This window comes from Equus quagga, chromosome 11 (genome assembly GCF_021613505.1).
Source record: "Equus quagga isolate Etosha38 chromosome 11, UCLA_HA_Equagga_1.0, whole genome shotgun sequence".
NCBI lineage: Eukaryota > Metazoa > Chordata > Mammalia > Perissodactyla > Equidae > Equus > Equus quagga.
In genome coordinates, this window is record NC_060277.1 from 80,945,184 (window position 1) to 80,963,624 (window position 18,441).

At 41.0% G+C, this 18,441-nt stretch overlaps 1 protein-coding gene across 5 annotated transcripts in view; it reads left to right on the plus strand.

Moving 5' to 3' along the window:
• MYO19 (myosin XIX) overlaps positions 1-18,441 on the plus strand; it is a 44,695-nt gene that overhangs the window by 9,623 nt on the left and 16,631 nt on the right. For all 5 annotated transcript variants that reach the window (XR_006890499.1, XM_046674619.1, XM_046674616.1 and 2 more), the window contains 5 exons: positions 15,499-15,631; positions 16,276-16,345; positions 16,905-17,007; positions 17,658-17,754; positions 17,885-17,961. Coding sequence is in view for 4 of the 5 variants with exons in the window: in XM_046674619.1 (XP_046530575.1) it covers positions 15,499-15,631; positions 16,276-16,345; positions 16,905-17,007; positions 17,658-17,754; positions 17,885-17,961 (480 nt within the window). In the remaining variant the exon portion in view is untranslated. The remainder of the gene's footprint in view (positions 1-15,498; positions 15,632-16,275; positions 16,346-16,904; positions 17,008-17,657; positions 17,755-17,884; positions 17,962-18,441) is intronic.

Below are 18,441 nucleotides of genomic sequence, written 5' to 3' on the forward strand. Positions count from 1 at the left end.
TGGGAGCTCTCTGCCTCACTCTGGGGATCCAGACTGCCCTCTGTCCTGTGATAAAGTCCCTGTTGCTAGAGCCCCCTGGCTTCTGCCTCTTCCTTTACTGCCTAGTTTTTATGGACCACATTCTTTAGTAGCTTACTGACAAAGGTACATGGAGGGCAAATTTTTGAATTGTTGCACTTCTGAAAATATTTATTTGGCTTCAAATTTGATATGTTGGCTGGGTTTTATAATTCCAGGTTGGAAATCATTTTCTTTCCAAATTTAAAAGTTTTTTTCGTATCTGTTTTTTGAATATTGCTAAAGAGAGTCCCAGTCCATACTGGTGATTTGGTTTTTCTTTTCAAAAGCTTTTAGAGTTCATTTTTATCCATAGCCATTAAAATTCACAATGCTGTGTCTTGGTGTGGTCTTTTTTCACTTACTATGCTGGATACTTCGTGTGGGTCTTTTTAACTGGGAAACTCATGTTCTTTTGTTCAAAGAAATGTTTTTGTATTGTATCTAATAATTTAATAGTTTTCTCCCCTCTGTTTTCTGTTTCTGGAACTCCTATTAGTAGGATGTTTGTTTAATAGTCCTATTTTTCTCACTTATTCTTCCATCTCTTCATATTTTGTTCTATCTTCTAGGAGATATTCTCTACTTTACCTTCCAGGTCTTTTGAGTTTTGAATTTTTGTCAAAAATTTTAATTATAAGAGTTCTTTCTTGTTCTCTGAATATTATTCCACCCCCTACCTCACCCTCTGCGCCGCCCCCCCCCCCCCCCCAGCTTCCTGGTCTTATTTCATAAGTTCAATATTTTCTTTTATCTTTGAGGCTATTTCATGATTTTTGTTTGTCTTCTGCTCCTTGCATTGACTGTTTCCTTCTGGTTCCTTTTCCTCTATTTGTTGTGATATTTGACATTCATGTAAAAGACGTTTATCAAATAGTTAGTAATCCTTAAGTTTCTGTTCGTATTTAAGAATAAGGCATTAAGCTACTGATTAGAATCTCTGTGTTTACGGACAGGGTTGTCCACCAGGGGGCCTCACTATAGGTAGCTTTTTAAACTTGTGGGACCCTAAATGTCCATAATTTTTCTCATGAGCTTCTCAGTGTCTCCAGAAAAGATTCTTCCAGTCTCTTCAGCAGAGAGATGGAAACTATAAAGAGTTAAATGGAAATGATAAAAACTTAAAACATAATGAACAATTCCTTTATGTTTATCAGCAGACTAGACCTGCAGAAGAATACATCAGTAAACTTGACAATAAGTCACTAGAAATCCAAATTGAAAAACAAAGAGAACAGCACATTTAAGAGCTGTAGTACAATATCAGATGGTCTACCATACTTGTACTTGGTGTTCCAGGAAAAGAGAGAGAATGTGGGTCAGAACTAATATCTTACAAAATTAACAAAAGATGGCAAGCACAGATCCAAGAAATTCAGGAAACACCAAGCAGATGGATAGAAACAAAACACACCTAGGCACATTATAGTCAAATTGCTGAAAACCAAACATAAGGAGAAAACCTTTTTTAAAAAAATAATTAATTTTTTTAATTGAGGTAACATTGGTTTATAACATTATATAAATTTCAGGTGTGCATCATATTTCAGTTTCTGTGTAGACTACATCATGTTCACCATCCAAAGACTAATTACTATCTGTGACCATACACATGTGCCCTATTACATACTCTTTTGCCCACCTCCCTCCCCTCTTCCTCTCTGGTATCCACCAATCTAACTATTTGTTTGTTTGTTGTTATTATTGTTCTTATCTTCTACTTATGAGTGAAATCATACAGTATTTAACTTTGTCTGACTTATTTTGCTTAGCATAATACCCTCAAGGTCCATCCATGTTGTCACAAATGGCAAGATTTCATCTTTTTTTTATGGCTGAGTATTATTCCATTGTGTAAATACACCACATCTTCTTTATCCATTCATACCTTGATGGGCACTTAGGTTGTTTCCAAGTCTTGGCTATTGTGAATAATGCTGCAGTGAACATAGAGGTGCAAATATCTTTTCACATTTGTGTTTTCATGTTCTTTGGATAAATACCCAGGAATGGAGAAGCTGGATCTTATGGTAGTTCTATTTTTAATTTTTTGAGGAATCTCCATACTGTTTTCCATAGTGGCTGTCTACATTCCCAAGAGCAGTGTATGAAAGTTCCCTTTTCTCCACACCCTCTCCAACACTTGTTATTTATAGTCTTGTTAATTATAGTCATTCTGATGAGCATGAGTGATATCTTATTGTAGTTTTGATTTGCATTTCCCTAATAATTAGTAATGTTGAATATCTTTTCATGTGCCTGTTGGCCATCTGTATATCTTCTTAGGAGAGATGTCTGTTCAAATCTTTCGCCCATTTTTTAATTGGGTTGTTTGTTTTTTTGTTGTTGAGTTGTATGAGTTCTGTATAAATTTTGGCTGTTAAGCTCTTATCAGATATATAATTGCAAATATCTTCTCCCAATTTGTAGGTTGTCTGTTTGTTTGTTTTTTAATTTCTTTTTTCTGCTTTTTCTCCCCAAATCCTCCCAGTACATAGTAGTATATTTTTTAGTTGTGAGTCCTTCTAGTTGTGGCATGTGGGACACCGCCTCAGCGTAGCCTGACGGCAGTGCCATGGCCACACCCAGGATCCGAACCAGCGAAATCCTGGGCCGCCAAAGCGGAGTGTGCAAACTTAACCACTTGGCCACAAGGCTGGCCCCATGTCTTTTCATTTTGTTGATGGTTTCCTTTGCTGTGCAGAAGTTTTATAGTTTGATGTAGTCCCATTTGTTTATTCTTTTCTTTTGTTTCCCTTGCCTGGGGACACACAGTATTCAAAAAGATACTGCTGAGACCAATGTCGAAGAGCATACTGCTATGTTTTCTTCTACAAGTTTCATGGTTTCAGGTCTTACATTCAAGTCTTTAATCCATTTTGAGTTAATTTTTGTGTATGGTGTAAGATAATGGTCTACTTTCATTCTTTTGCATGTGGCTGTCCAGTTTTCCCAACACCATTTATTGAAGCGACTTTCCCTTCTCCGTTGTATGTTCTTAGCTCCCTTGTCAAAAATTAGCTCTCCACAGGTGTGTGGGTTTATTTCTGGACTCTTGATTCTCTTCCATTGATCTGTTTTTGTGTCAGCACCATGCTGTTCTGATTACTATAGCTTTGTAGTATATTTTGAAATCAGAGAGTATACCTTCAGCTTTGTTCTTTTTCTCAGGATTCCTTTGGCTATTCAAGGTGTTTTGTTGTTCCACATAAATTTTAGCATTCTTTGTTCTATTTCTATGAAAAATGTCCTTGGGACTTAAATAGAAATTGCATTGAATCTGTAGGTGGGTTTGGGAAGTACAAACTTTTTTTTTTTTTTGAGGAAGATTAGCCCTGAGCTAACTACTGCCAATCCTCCTCTTTTTGCTGAGGAAGACTGGCCCTGAGCTAACATCCATGCCCATCTTCTACTTTATATGTGGGATGCCTACCACAGCATGGCGTGCCAAGCGGTGCCATGTCTGCACCCGGGATCCTGGCTGGTGAATCCCGGGCTGCCGAGAAGCGGAACATGCTCACTTAACTACTGCGCCACCAGGCCAGCCTAGGAAGTACAGACATTTTAACTATGTTAATCTTCCAATCCATGAGCACAGAATATCTTTCCATTTCTTTGTGTCTTCAATCTCTTTCAACAATGGTTTATAGTTCTCAGTGTACAGGTCTTTCACTTCTTGGTTAAATTTATTCCTAGGTATTTTATTCTTTTTGTTGTGATTGTAAATGGGATTGTATTCTTAATTTCTCTTTCTGCTATTTCATTGTTAGTATATAGAAATGCAACTGATTTTTGTATGTTGGTTTTGTACCCTGCAACTTTACTGTATTAATTTATTATTTCTAATAGTTTTCCGGTGCATTCTTTAGAGTTTTCTATATATAAAATCATGTCATCTGCACATAGTGACGGTTTTACTTCTTCCTTTCCAATTTGGATCCCTTTTATTTCTTTTTCTTTCCTGATGGCTCTAGCTAGGACTTCCAATACTATGTTAAATAAGAGTGGCAAAAGTAGGCATCCTTGTCTTGTTCCTGTTCTTAAAGGGATAGCAGTTTTTCACCATTGAGTATGATGTTAGCTGTGAGTTTGTCATATATAGCCTTTGTTATATTGAGGTACTCTCCTTCCATACCCATTTTATTCAGAGTTTTTATCATAAATGGATGCTGTTATCTTGTCAAATGTTTTCTCTGCATCTATTGAGATGATCATGTGATTTTTCTTTTCTTTTTCTTTTTTTTTTCCTGCTTTTTCTCCCCAAGTCCCCCTAGTACATAATTGCATATTTTTTAGTTGTGGGTCCTTCTAGTTGTGACATGTGGGATGCCACCTCAGCGTGGCCTAATGAATGGTGCCATGACTGCACCCAGGATCCAAACCAGTGAAACCCTGGGCCGCCAAAGTGGAGCACGTGAACTTAACCCCTTGGCCAGGGGCCAGTCCCAATCATGTGATTTTTTAAAAATTTTTATTTGAGTTCATAATAGTTTACATCATTGTGCAATTTCAGTTGTACATTATTTCTTGTCTGTCACCACATATGTGCTCCCCTTCACCTCCTGTGCCCACCCCCAACCCCCCTTCCCCTGGTAACCACTCAACTGTTTTCTTTGTCCATGTGTTTGTTTATATTCCACACATGAGTGAAATCATCTGGTGTTTGTCTTTCTCAGTCTGGCTTATTTTGTTTAGCATAATTCCCTCCAGGTCCGTCCATGTTATTGCAAATGGGATGATTTTGTCTTTTTTAGGGCTGCGTAGTATTCCATTGTGTGTGTGTGTGTATATATATATATACCACATCTTCTTTATCCAATCATTAGTCGATGGGCACTTGGATTGTTTCCATGTCTTGGCTATTGTGAATAGTGCCACAGTGAACATAGGGGTACATATGTTACTTTGGATTGTTGATTTCAAATTGTTTGGGTAGATACCCAGTATGGGGTAGCTGGGTCATTTGGTATTTCTATTTTTAGTTTTTTGAGGAATCTCCATACTGTTTTCCACAGTGGCTGCACCAGTGTGCATTCCCACCAGCAGTGTATGAGAGTTCCCTTTTCTCCACACCCTCTCCAACATTTGTTATTTTTAGTTTTAGTGATTATAGCCATTTTAACAGGCATAAGGTGGTATCTTAGTATAGTTTTGATTTGCATTTCCCTGATGATTAGTGATGTTGAACATCTTTTCATGTGTTTATTGGCCGTCTGTATATCTTTGGAAAAAGTCTGTTCATCTCCTCTGCCCATTTATTGATCAGGCTGTTTGTTTTTTGTTCAGTTGTGTGAGTTCCTTATATATTACGGGGATTAACCCCTTGTCGGATATCTGATTTGCAAATATTTTCTCCCTATTGGTAGGTTGTCCTTTTGTTTCGATCCTAGTTTCTTTTGCCTTGCAAAATCTCTTTAGTCTGATGAAGTTCCACTTGTTTATTTTTTCTTTTGTTTCCCTTGTCTGAGAAGACATGGTATTCAAAAAGATCATTTTAAGTTCAGTGTCCAAGAGTGTACTACCTATATCATCTTCCAGGAGTTTTATGGTTTCAGGACTTATCTTCAAGTCTTTGATCCATTTTGAATTTATTTTTGTGTACGACATGAGATAATGGTCTATTTTCATTCTCTTGCATGTGGCTGTCCAGTTTTCCTGACACTATTTATTGAAGAGACTGTCTTTTCTCCATTGTATGTTCTTGGCACCTTTGTCAAAGATTAGCTGTCCATTTATGTGCGATTTTATTTCTGGGCTTTCAGTTCTGTTCTATTGATCTGTGTGTCTGTTTTTGTGCCAGTACCATGCTATTTTGATCACTATGGCTTTGTAGTACATTTTGAAGTCAAGGAATTATGATGCCTCCAGCTTTGTTCTTTTTCTCAGGATTACTTTAACGATTCGAGGTCTTTTGTTGCCCCAAATGAATTTTAGGATTCTTTCTTCTGTTTCCGTGAAGAATGTCATTGGGATTCTGATTGGCATTGCATTGAATCTGTAGATTGCTTTGGGTAGTATGGACATTTTATCCATGTTTATTCTTCCAATCCATGTGCATGGAATTTCTTTCCATCTCTTTATGTCATTATCTATTTGTTTCAATAATGTCTTATAGTTTTCTTTGTATAACTCCCTCACCTCCTTAGTTAAATTTATTCCTAGGTCCTTTATTCTTTCTGTTGCAATTGTAAATGGGATTGTATTCTTGAGTTCTCTTTCTGTAAGTTCGTTATTAGAGTACAGAAATGCAACTGATTTTTGTAAGTTGATTTTGTACCGCGCAACTTTACTGTAGTTGTTAATTATTTCTAAAAGTTTTATGATGGATTCTTTAGAGTTTTCTATATATAAGATCATGTCATCTGCAAACAGTGAGAGTTTCACTTCTTCCCTCCCTATTTGGGTTCCTTTTATTCCTTTCTCTTGCCTGATTGCTCTGGCCAAATCCTCCAGTACTATGTTGAATAGGAGTGATGACAGTGGGCATCCTTGTCTTGTCTTGTCTTGTTCCTCTTCTCAGAGGGATGGCGCTCAGTTTTTTCCCCACTGAGTATGATGTTGGCTGTGGGTTTGTCATATATGGTCTTTATTATGTTGAGGTAATTTCCTACTATCCCCATTTTGTTAAGACTTTTTATCATAAATGGCTGCTGGATCTTGTCAGATGCTTTCTCTGCATCTATTGAGATGATCATGTGGTTTTTATTCCTCAATTTGTTAATGTGGTGTATCACATAGATTGATTTGTAGATGTTGAACCATCCCTGGGGCCCTGGTGTAAATCCCACTTGATCGTGATGTATGATCTTTTTGATGTATTGCTGTATTCGAGTTGCCAATGTTTTGTTGAGGATTTTTACATCTATGTTCATCAGTAATATTGGCCTGTAGTTTTCCTTTGTTGTGTTGTCCTTGTCAGGCTTTGGTATCAGAGTGACGTTGGGCTTGTAGAATGCGTTAGGAAGCATTCCATCTTCCCTAAATTTTTGGAGTAGCTTGAGAAGGATAGGTATTAAATCCTCTCTGACAGTTTGGTAGAATTCCGCAGTGAAGCTGTGTGGTCCTGGGCTTTTGTTTTTGGGGATGCTTTTGATTACTGTTTCAATCTCTTTACTTGTGATTGGTCTATTCAGATTCTCTATTTCTTCTTGATTCAGCTTTGGGAGGTTGTAAGAGTCTAAGAATTTATCCATTTCCTCTAGATTGTCCATTTTGTTGGCATATAGCTTTTTGTAGTATTCTTTATAATCCGTTGTATTTCTGCGGAGTCTGTTGTAATTTCTCCTCTTTCATTTCTAATTTTATTTATCTGAGCTTTCTCTCTTTTTTCCTTTGTAAGTCTGGCTTGGGGTTTGTCAATTTTTTTGTCTTCTCAGAGAACCAGCTCTTTGTTTCATTGATCCTTTCTACTGCCTTTTTTGTTTCAATAGCATTTATTTCTTGCTCTAATTTTTATTATTTCTCTCCTTTGACTGACTTTGGGCTTTGTTTGTTGTTCTTTTTCCAATTCAATTAGGTGTAGTTTGAGATTGCTTATTTGGGATTTTTCTTGTTTGTTAAGGTGAGCCTGCGTTGTGATGAATTTCCCTCTTAATACAGCTTTTGCTGCATCCCATATGAGTTGGTATGATGTTTTCATTTTCATTTGTTTCCAGATATTTTTTGATCTCCCCTTTAATTTCTTCAATGATCCATTGGTTGTTCAATAGCATGTTGTTTAGTCTCCACATCTTGTCCCTTTTTCAGCTATTTTCCTCTAATTAATATCTAGCTTCATAGCATTTTGATCAGAAAAGATACTTGTTATTATTTCAATCTTCTTAAATTTATTGAGGCATGCCTTGTTTCCCAACATATGTTCTATTCTTGAGAATGTTCCATGAACACTTGAAAAGAATGTGTATTCTGCTGTTTTTGAATGGAGTGTTCTATATATGTCCATTAAGTCCAACTGGTCTAGCTTTTCATTTAATTCCACTGTTTCCATGTTAATATTCTGTCTGGATGATCTATCCATTGATGTGAGTGGAGTGTAGAGGTCCTGTACTATTATTGTGTTATTATTAATAGCTTCTTTTAGGTTTGTTAGTAGTTGCCTTATGCACTTTGGTGCTCCAGTGTTGGGTGCATAGATATTTATAAGTGTTATGTCTTCTTGGTGGAGTGTCCCTTTCATCATTATATCCTGCCCCTCTTTGTCTCTCTTTACCTGTCTTATCTTGAAGTCTACTTTGTCTGACGTAAGTATTATGACATCTGCTTTCTTTTGTTTGCCATTTGCTTGGAGTATTTTCTTCCGTCCCTCACCCTGAGCCTGTGTTTGTCGTTGGAGCTGAGATGTGTTTCCCGGAGGCAACATATTGTTGGGTCTTATTCTTTAATCCATCTTACCACTCTGTAGACACAGACCACTCTGTAGTCTGTTTTTTGTTTTTTTTTTTTTGAGGAAGATTCGCCCTGAGCTAACATCTGTGGCCAATCCTTCTCTTTTTTGCTGAGGAAGACTGGCCCTGAGCTAACATCCATGCCCATCTTCCTCTACTTTATATGTGGGACACCTACCACAGCATGGCTTGACAAGCAGTGCATAGGTCCACACCCGGGATCCAAACTGGCAAACCCCAGGCCACCAAAGCGGAACATGTGAACTTAACCACTGTGCCACTGGGCTGGCCCTACTCTGTGTCATTTCATTGGAGAATTCAATCCATTTACATTTATGGTGATTATAAATATATGAGGGCTTACTGCTGCCATTTTATCACTAGTTTTTTGGTTCTCCTGCATTTCCTTTGTTTCTCGTCCTGTGAATTTTGGTCTACCAGTCAAGTTATGTAGTTTTTTATGTTGTATTTCTTTGTTTTTTCCTTATTTATTATTTGTATCTCTGTTCTGCTTTTTTGTTTAGTGGTTACCATGAGATTTGTATTCAAAATCTCATAGATAAGATAGTCCATTTTCTGATGGCCTCTTATTTCCTTAGACTAAACAAATTCAGTCCCTTTCCTCTTCCCTCCCAAGTTGTTTTTCTCACATCTTATTCCATCTTGTGTTGTGAGTTTGTCATTAAAAGGACAAGATTATCTTTGTTTTTGGTGTTTTCCTTCCCTTTATCTTTTATGTTATTCTTGAGTATTTGCTAACCTATTCTGATGTACAGCTACAATTTTCTGATTTTTGTCTACCTATTTGTCTCCTTACTCAGTGCTTTGTAACCCCTTTCTCCCCTTTTTTTTCAGGTATGAGAGCCTTCTTGAGGATTTCTTGTATTTTGAGGGGGTGGGTCTCATTGCTACGAACTCCCTTAGTTTTTTTTTAATCTGGGAAAGTTTTTATTTCTCCATCATATCTGAAGGATATTTTCACTGGATAGAGTATTCTTGGCTGAAAGTTTTTGTCCTTCAAAGATTTGAGTATGTCATTCCAGTCTCTCCTAGCCTGTAAGGTTTCTGCAGAGAAATCCGCTGAAAGCCTGATAGGGGTTCCTTTATAGGTTATTTTCTTCTGCCTTGCTGCCCTTAATTTTTTTTCTCTGTCATTCAGTTTTGCCAGTTTCACTACTACATGCTTTGCAGTACATCTTTTTACTTTGACATATTTAGGAGATCTGATACCCTATTCCACATGGATTTCCATCTCCTTCCTCAGGTTTGGGAAGTTCTCTGTTATTATTTCTTTGAACATGTTTTCTCTTTGATTCTCCTTCTCTTCTCCCTCTTGAATACCTATAATTCTTATGTTGCATTTTCTAATTGAGTTGGATATATCTCAGAGACTTTCTTCATTTCTTTATAGTCTTAATTCTCTCTCCTCTATCTGGAGCATTTCAACATGTCTATACTGTATTATGCTGAATCGCTCCTCTATGATGTCTGCTCCAGCATTTGGGGAATCCATATTTTATCTCATCGATTGTGTCTTTCATCTCCAATATTTCTGATTGATTCTTCTTTATAGTTTCAATCTCTTTTGTGAACTAGCTCCTAAACTCATTGTTTCTCTTCATTCTCTTTTAACTCGAGTTTTTTGATGATAGCTATTTTGAATTCTCTGTCATTTGGATTACATATTTCTGTGTCTTCAGGACTGATTTCTGGGAACTTGTCATTTTCTGTCTGGTCTGGAGATTTAATATAATTTTTGATACTGCTATATAGGCTGTGGCTCTGTTTTTGCACATCATTCTGTTATTTGGTCGCAGTTACTGCCTTTCGCCACTGGGTGGGAGTCAAGAACCATGTATTCTGAGCCCTCTGCCTACCCCCAAGATCCCAGGCACTGGAGCTGGTGCTTGGCAGGTGGGGGTGAGGGGTGCTTTCTTCTGCCTGCTCTCAGGATTTTCTCACTGTGCCTTCACTCTCTACTCTCCTGGGGTGTTGGCTTGATGAGGTCACTCCCACATTAGTTTTCACTTCAGTAGGGGCTTCCCCTAGACTGCAAGGGCCCTCAGGAATCTTTGATGTCCCCTTGAGCAAATGTCCCCTCCACCATTCCTTCCCTCTCAGTGGCTGCCTGCAGTCCCGGATCGCAGTCTTTTGTGGAAGGAGCAAAGTTTTCTCTTACCCCATTCCACCTCTTCCAAGGGGGGCTCCAGCCTCTCCGCCATCCATCGTATGGCTGCGTGGGTCTCTCAGACATCTTTTGTGTTGTGTTTGGATGTCCTCTGTTGAAGTACAAATGTCTTTTTCTTTTTATGGTGGAGGGAAGAGATTACTGGGAAAGCTAACTCTGCCATGATGCTGATGTCACTACCTGTTATCATATCTTCATTTCTGATTGGTTCTTTTTTTCATTTTCCAATTCTTTGTTGAAGTTCTCACTGTATTCATCTAATCTTCTCTCAAGATCAGTGAGCATCCTTATGACTGTTAGTTTGTACTCTTTATCAGGTAAATTGTTTATCTCTATTCCCTTTAATGCTTTTTCTGGGGATTTGTTCTGTTCCCTTATTTGGAATATATTCTTTTGTCTCTTCATTTTCCCCACTTCTCTGATCTTATATCTATGTATTAGGTAGATCAGCTATGTCTTCCAATCTTGGAAATATGGCCTTATGTAAGAGAATATGGCTTTATGTAAGAGATGCTTTATGGGGCCCAGCAATATGCTTCCCTCTTTTTTTTTTTCTTTTTGCTTGAGGAAGATTAGCCCTAAGCTACTATCTGTGCCAGTCTTTCCTCTATTTTGTGTGTGGTTTGCAGCCACAGCGTGGCTGACAAGTGGTGTCAGTCTACACCTGGAATCTGAACCCACAAACCTGGGCCATGGAAGCAGAGCACACCAAATTTAACCACTATGCCACAGGGCTGGCCCCCTGTGCTTCCCTTTTGTCACCTGTTTCAAATGTTCCAGGAGTGTCCCCTGCATGGGCTATGTGTGCCCTTGTCTACAATGGCATTGCTCTTGTTGTGGGTGCACGGGTAGGCTAATCTGGTCCCCAGGGCAGCTGGTTGTAAGGCTCAGCTGTGTGTGGCTGCTGTGGTCACTTGACCGCACAGTGTAAGCCCTTGCATGTCGGGCTACAAGGTCTAATAGCACTCAAATACTGCAGCTAAGCAAGTCAGGCCCCCAGGGTGGCTGGTTGCTAGGCTCAGGGGCTCACAGTTGCTGCAGGCCTCTGGTGTGGTTCCATGCAGCTCTCATCGGCTCTCTCAAAAGTACAGATGGATCGGGCTGGCACCAGACTTGGCAGCACATAATTATTTCAGGCGTTGGAAAGCAGGGCAGATCCCCTGTGTAGCTGTTTGAGGTGGCCAGCAGCACAAGTCTGCTGCAGCCAACATGCCCCACCCGTGGGCCCAGACACCCCACTAACACAGGCCCACCCCGTATGCACACCCCACTGAGGTGAGGTAGACCCATTCACTCCCCCGACTGCAGAGGTCCCACACACCCTGTCCACACAAGCCCACAAGTTCACCTCAGGCTTGCGGGTGGGCAGGGCCAGTCCCTGGGGTGGGCTGCCTGCCCTGGCTGTACTCAATTGTATAGGTGCTCTAGTGGGTAGGGCAAACCCCTGCACTAACAGGCTAGAGGAAGGAATCCAATGGCATCTGGCAGAGTCTGTGTCAGCAGGACTGATCTAGGTCACCGTAATGACGGCTGCCAGTGTCTCAGTCCTTGTAGGGGTGGGCCCAGCTGCCTCTTGCCTCTCTGAGATGTGCTCAGAGCTTAGTAAGTGAGTCTCTTTTATCAACAGAGTATGCACTTTTCTTGTGTTTTTGTGTTGGTTTCCAGAATGGGTGAATCTGTGTGTGTGCCCTTTAAGAGCAGATTTTTCTTTCTCTGAAGTTTAAGGATTTTTCTGAGGATATTCCTCTTTGGTTTTCAAAGCTAGCAAACCCAGGTATTATGGGATCTCATCTCAGTTTGCTGAATCTAAAGACTGGGATGCCTATTGTGGCACAGATCCCACACTCAGATTCCCCCGCCCCTCCAGGAGAATCTTCATACCTTTAAGATTGCTCCTTGCCATGAAGTGCCGTGGCTAGGATGTGGGTTTTTTCCTCCACAGAGGTGTGTTTCTGCCTCTTCCACCCTGTCAGTGTTGTGCCTTGTTGTGAGGGTTCTTTTTATCCAGTGTCCAGATCTCTCTCAGGAAATTGTTCTACAGGTAGTTGTAGATTTGTCATCTCCATGAGAGCAGGTGAGTTCAGAGTCCTCCTATGCCACCATCTTCCCCAAATCCTGGAGAAAACCTTAAAGGAAGCCAGAAAAATAAAGAAACATTACATAAAGAGGAACAAAGTCAAAAGTGAGAATAGGCATCTTTCAAAAACTGCAAGCCCAAAGATAATACAGTGACATCTTTAAAGTGCTAAAAGAAAATATCAACCTAGAATTCTATTACCAGCAAAAATATCCTTCAAAAATGAAAGTGAAATAAAGACTTTCAGACAAAAGTTGAAGGAATTAATTGCCAGCAGACTTGTACTACAAGAAATATTAAAGGAAGTTCTTTAGGCAAAAGGAATATGAAACCAGGGGAATATTTGGATTGATACAAAGGAATAAAGAGCATTGGAGATATGAAATCTTATTTTTTGTCTCTTTAAAAGATAATTCACTTTAAGAGAAAGATAGTAACAATTTATTGTGGAGATACAATGGAATCGTGAAAATTCAACCACGGGCAATAAAAGAAGAAAAAGTAACAAAGATCACATGGGACAAATCAAAAAAAAAAAACCAAGATGGTAGATTTAAACCTAACCATAGTGATTATCACATTAAATGTAGATAGACTAAACGTTCCAATTAAAAGACAATATCAGATTGGATTTTTTTTAAAAGGCAAGACTCAAATTATATGATGTCTTCAAGTAACACACTATAATTTTAAGGCATAGATAGGCCCAAAGTAAAAGGATGGGAAAAGATATGCCATTCCAACACTAATCAAAAGAAAGCAGAAGTAGTTATGTTAATGTGGAACAAAGCAGATGTTAGAACAAGGAATGTTATTAAGGGTAAGATGAGACATTTCATAATGATAAATCGCTGAATTCATTAAGAAGAAAACATAATACTAAATGTGTATGTACCTAATAATGTTTTCAAAATACATGAAGCAAAAACTAATAGAATTGAAAAGAGAAATAGATAAAATCAAAATTATAGTTTGAGATTTGAGCATTCTTTTCAAGTATACACGGAACCATTGTAGAGCATATTCTGAGCCACAACACAAATCTCAATTTGAAAAGATTAAAATCATACAAACTATGTTCTCTGTCTTGAGTAGAATTGAACTAGAATAACAAAGACACCTGGAAAATCCCAAAGCATTTACAAATTAAACAACACCCTTCAAATTTCTTACACATCAAAGATGAAATCACAAGATATTAGAAAATACTTTGGAGGGCCCGCCCCATGGCCGAGTGGTTAAGTTCACGCTTTCCACTTCGGCAGCCCAAGATTTCATCAGTTCAGATCTTGGGCACGGACCTTGCACCACTCATCAAGCCACGCTGAGGCGGCGTCTCACATGGCAGAACTAGAAGGACCTACAACTAAAATACACAACTATGTACTGACAGGCTTTGGGGAGAAGAAGGAAAAAGAAAAAGATTGGCAATAGATCTCAGGGCCAATCTTAAAAAATAAAACGAAAGAAAATACTTTGAACCAATTGAAAATGGAAGCACAACACATCAAAATGTATGCTTTTAAAAAAAAAGGAGTGCCTTGAGGGAAGTTTGTAGCATTAAATGCATGTATTAGAAAAGAATACAGAAATCAGTGATCCGAGCTTCTACCTTAAGAAACGAGAGGAAAAAAGAATAAAATAAATCCAAAGTAAGCAGAAGAAGGAAATAAAGTGAAAAGTCAATAAAACAGGAACATAATAGAAAAAATAAAGACTGTTTGAAATGATTAATAAAATCAGTAACTCTCCAGTCAAACTTAGAAAATAAGACACAAATTAACTGTCAGAAATAGAAGAATGGATGTCACTAAAGATCCTACAGATTGATAAGATCATTATGAACAACTTTATTGCAATAAATTCTACCATTTAGGTGATATGGAGAAATATTTTGAAATACACAAACGGCTAAAGCTCACACAAGTAAAAATATATAACCTGAATTTTCTAAATCTATGAAAGAAATTGATGTTATAGTTAAAACCTTTCCACAAAGAAAGCTCCAGGCCCAGGTGGCTGCATTTTTTAATTCCACCAAATATTGAAGGAAATAATGTTACCAATTCTACACAAATTCTTTCAGAAAATAGAAGAGAGGGAACCTCTCCCACCTCATAGAAAAACCTAAAGAATTTACAAAAGAGCTACTACAACTAAAAAGTTGAGGCATAGAGAGTTTAGCAAAGAACAGGATACAGAGTCAATATATAAAGAACCAATCATATTTCTTTGTCCTAGCAACAAACAATTAGAAGTTAAAATGAAAATATACCTGATTTCAGCTAATTTAAAATAAAATAAAAGAATTTCATAATTAGATTGCCTGGGTACAAATCAGAGCCCTATCATTTACTAGATATGTGATCTTCAAAAAATTTAAAATTTGTCTATGCCTCAGTTTCATCATTTTGATAACAGTTATATAATTGCACCTGCATCTATAGGGTTGGTAAGAAAATACACGGACTTTGTCCTTAGCCCAGTGCCTGCCACAGAGTAATCAATATTAGCTGTGAGCACTCAGAGACACTGAGTGGCCTCCTCAGGTCAGGGTGGGATGTCCGTTCTCTACCCCAGCCCCCCTCATTTCTTAAAGGTGTCCTTTGGAGCTAGAAGCAGAAGGGAGCACCCCCATTTCACAGATGGGGGAAGTTGAATTCAGCGTTCAGCCATTTAGTCAGCAACAGGCATGGCGAAGAAGAGGGCTCTAGTGGGCACCATTCCCTCAGGCAGGCGAAGAAGTGGGAGGGAACATAAGCACAGCTCCCACAGGGCTGTTTCTGTCACAGACATGGACATCCCGCTGCCTAATGAAGTTCTACGCTGTGGTGGCTGCCTCACCTACATCCTGGGACAGCCACAAGATTGCAGAGAGGATCGAGCAACGAATCTTGAACTCCAATCCTGTCATGGAAGCCTTTGGTGAGCTCAGTGCCCTCTGCACAGTAACCTCAGTCCCATTTCCTCTGGGATTCGCCACCTCCCAGGGAGACGAGCAGTGCTTTGAGACCCTCTCTGGAGGTTCACTGCCTTGGACCCCCCAACCTCCTCCCAGGTAGCAACAACCTCTTTCCAGTACAGGTGATGTCATTCAGCCGTCCCCTCCCTCTAGCCCAGGCAGATGTAACAGTGGTGCTGGAGAGGACCTGTGGCTCACCTAGTCCAAATCCTTCTGTACAGTTTCCTCATGGTTCAGAGAAGAAGGAAACTTATCTACAGATTCGCAATAATTCGTGTCCATGTTGGGTCTTTAATCCAGATGTTGTGCCTTACTGTCTAACTCAATAGTGACAGCTTGTTTTGATCTTTTCCCTTCAAAAAAGACAGTCCCTGACTGCCTAGGCTTGCTCATTCCAGTTCATTGCAAGGAAGTTCTTCTAACTCTCCTGAATCGCACTTGCTGAGGCCAAGTGCCTTCTCCCTAGTCCTGTCCCCTGTGATGTGGAAAACAACAAAGGGGCCCTTAGGTGACTTGAGGAGAGGGACATGCCCCCAGCTGACCTGCGGCCACCTTGGCCCATGAGGACTCTAAACGGGAGTGGGATAAATGCAGGTGTGATCTGTAGGGAATGCCTGCACGCTGAGGAATAACAACAGCAGTCGCTTTGGGAAGTTCATCCAGCTCCAGCTGAACAGGTAATCGCTGCTGCCACCCTGGCTGGTGGGAGGATGGGGCAGGGAGTTTGAAAGTGGCTGGGGCAGTCTCCAGCCTGGGCCACCCCTATGGACAGAACCCTGCTCCTTGTGGCACGTGTGTATGTGGGATAAATGAACCTGAGCTTGATCTCTGAACCTGGAAAATTACTGCTACTCCAGCCTTAGGGACCCAGGGGCAGTGTGCTTGTCACAGCCCATGTGTTCCTCCTGGCTTCTACCCATGCTCAGGGACTTCTAGTTAAAATGCTACCTGTCTGGGCCACACCTGTGTACTTGAAGCTGGGACTTCTGCTCCTGCCTTGGGATGGGGCAAAATGATGTACAGAGGCCTTGGCCCTGCCCGTCTGAGCTGGGTGCATGAGAATATCCCAGACCACCCGAAGACTTGCTGAGTGGTCCCTAGTCCTCATGAGCCCTACTGGCTAAGTGGAAGCGCTTGGTGGGAGTTGCTAGGTTGCAGTCTGGCACACAGTAAGTGCCTAATAAATGGCTGTGGAATGAATGGACAACTAATGAGCCCTGGCCTGCTTGTGTCCAGTGCCCAGCAGATGACCGGAGCTGCAGTCCAAACCTACCTCCTAGAGAAAACTCGAGTGGCCTGCCAGGCCTCCAGTGAGAGGAACTTCCACATCTTCTACCAGGTTTGTGCTAGGCTGGGCCCAGAGCTGCCCAGGTGCAGGGTAGATATGGGTCTGTGCCTCTAAGCCCTTCCTCCACCGCTCCCCCGCAATGCTTCCTGCCTGCCTCTTCACCTGGCTTTCAGCAACGCCACCACTTACTCCTGCAAACTTTCTGCAACACTTCTGCCTCACACTGGACCCTGGCTCCAAGCATGGTTTTGGCAGGGGGTGTGTTTTGCCTTCTGTCAGACCAAAAGGTCCTTGAGACTGGGACTGTCATCCTTGTCAGCCTGAGAACTCCTGGGATGGCAGCTGTCTCCTCCGACAGAACAAGAACTTCCCTGGAGCTGTGCCTCTTCCATCAGACTGGGGGTCCCCCAAGGCATGGAGAGTATGTCTCCCCGCTCTCAGATTCGGACTGGGGACTCCCAGACAGGAGTTGTGCTTTCCTCAGACTATAGGCCTCAGCAGAGTTTTTTGCATTGAGCTGGAGATATCCAGAACTGTTTGCAGCTTTTTTGCCCCCATGCCTGCCCTGGGCTCTCTACAGGGACCTCTCAGCCTTGTGATGTCACTGGCATTTCTCACTCCTCTCATCCCAGTCCCAGCCTATGCAGGCCTGGGCTTGCCTCGCACTCCTAGCTCAGCCACCCGCCCACCCCTCCCCACAGATGTGCAAAGGAGCCAGTGCGGATGAGAGGCTCCAGTGGCACCTCCCCAAGGGAGCTGCCTTCTCCTGGCTCCCCAACTCAGAGAGGACCTTAGAAGGTAGGGGGAGCACCCTGGGTTGGCCTAACAGCACCCACCTACCCTTGCACAGGGCCTGCCTCCCTCACCCCTCGATGCCCCTGCTGACCTTTGGCCCTGACACTGGGCTGTGACTTGGATTACTTTTCAGAGGATTGTTTCGAGGTGACCAGAGAGGCCATGCTCCATTTGGGCATCGAGACTCCCACCCAGAACAACGTCTTTAAGGTAAGAAGAAGAGCCTGGCCACTTAGATTTGGTGGAGGGGACGGGCAGCCCCTTGTCCACAGGGCCTTCTCAGAACTTGTGAGTCTCTCGCTGAGAATCTAGGACTTTGGGCTCTGCTGCACAGTCTCCAAGGAGTGGACCACCCCTCTGTGCCACTGAGCCTGGAGACAGGGTCAGGGTGGACAGGGGCATAGAGAACAGTGATGGAGCACATGTGGTTTAGAACATGGCAGTGATACACGGAGGTCAGGGGGCAAGGTGCTTAGATCAGCTATTACTGCAATAATCAAAACAGAGAAATAATGCTACCTCATGTTTATCTAGTGTGTTAAAATTTTAAAGTCATGTTCACACCCCTTAGTTCACTTGGTTTTTACAACAGCCCTGTGTCTATGCAGATTATTCCCCTTTTCTGTGAGGAAGATTGGCCCTGAGCTATATCTTTGGATAATCTTCCTCTTTTTGCTTGAGGAAGAGTGT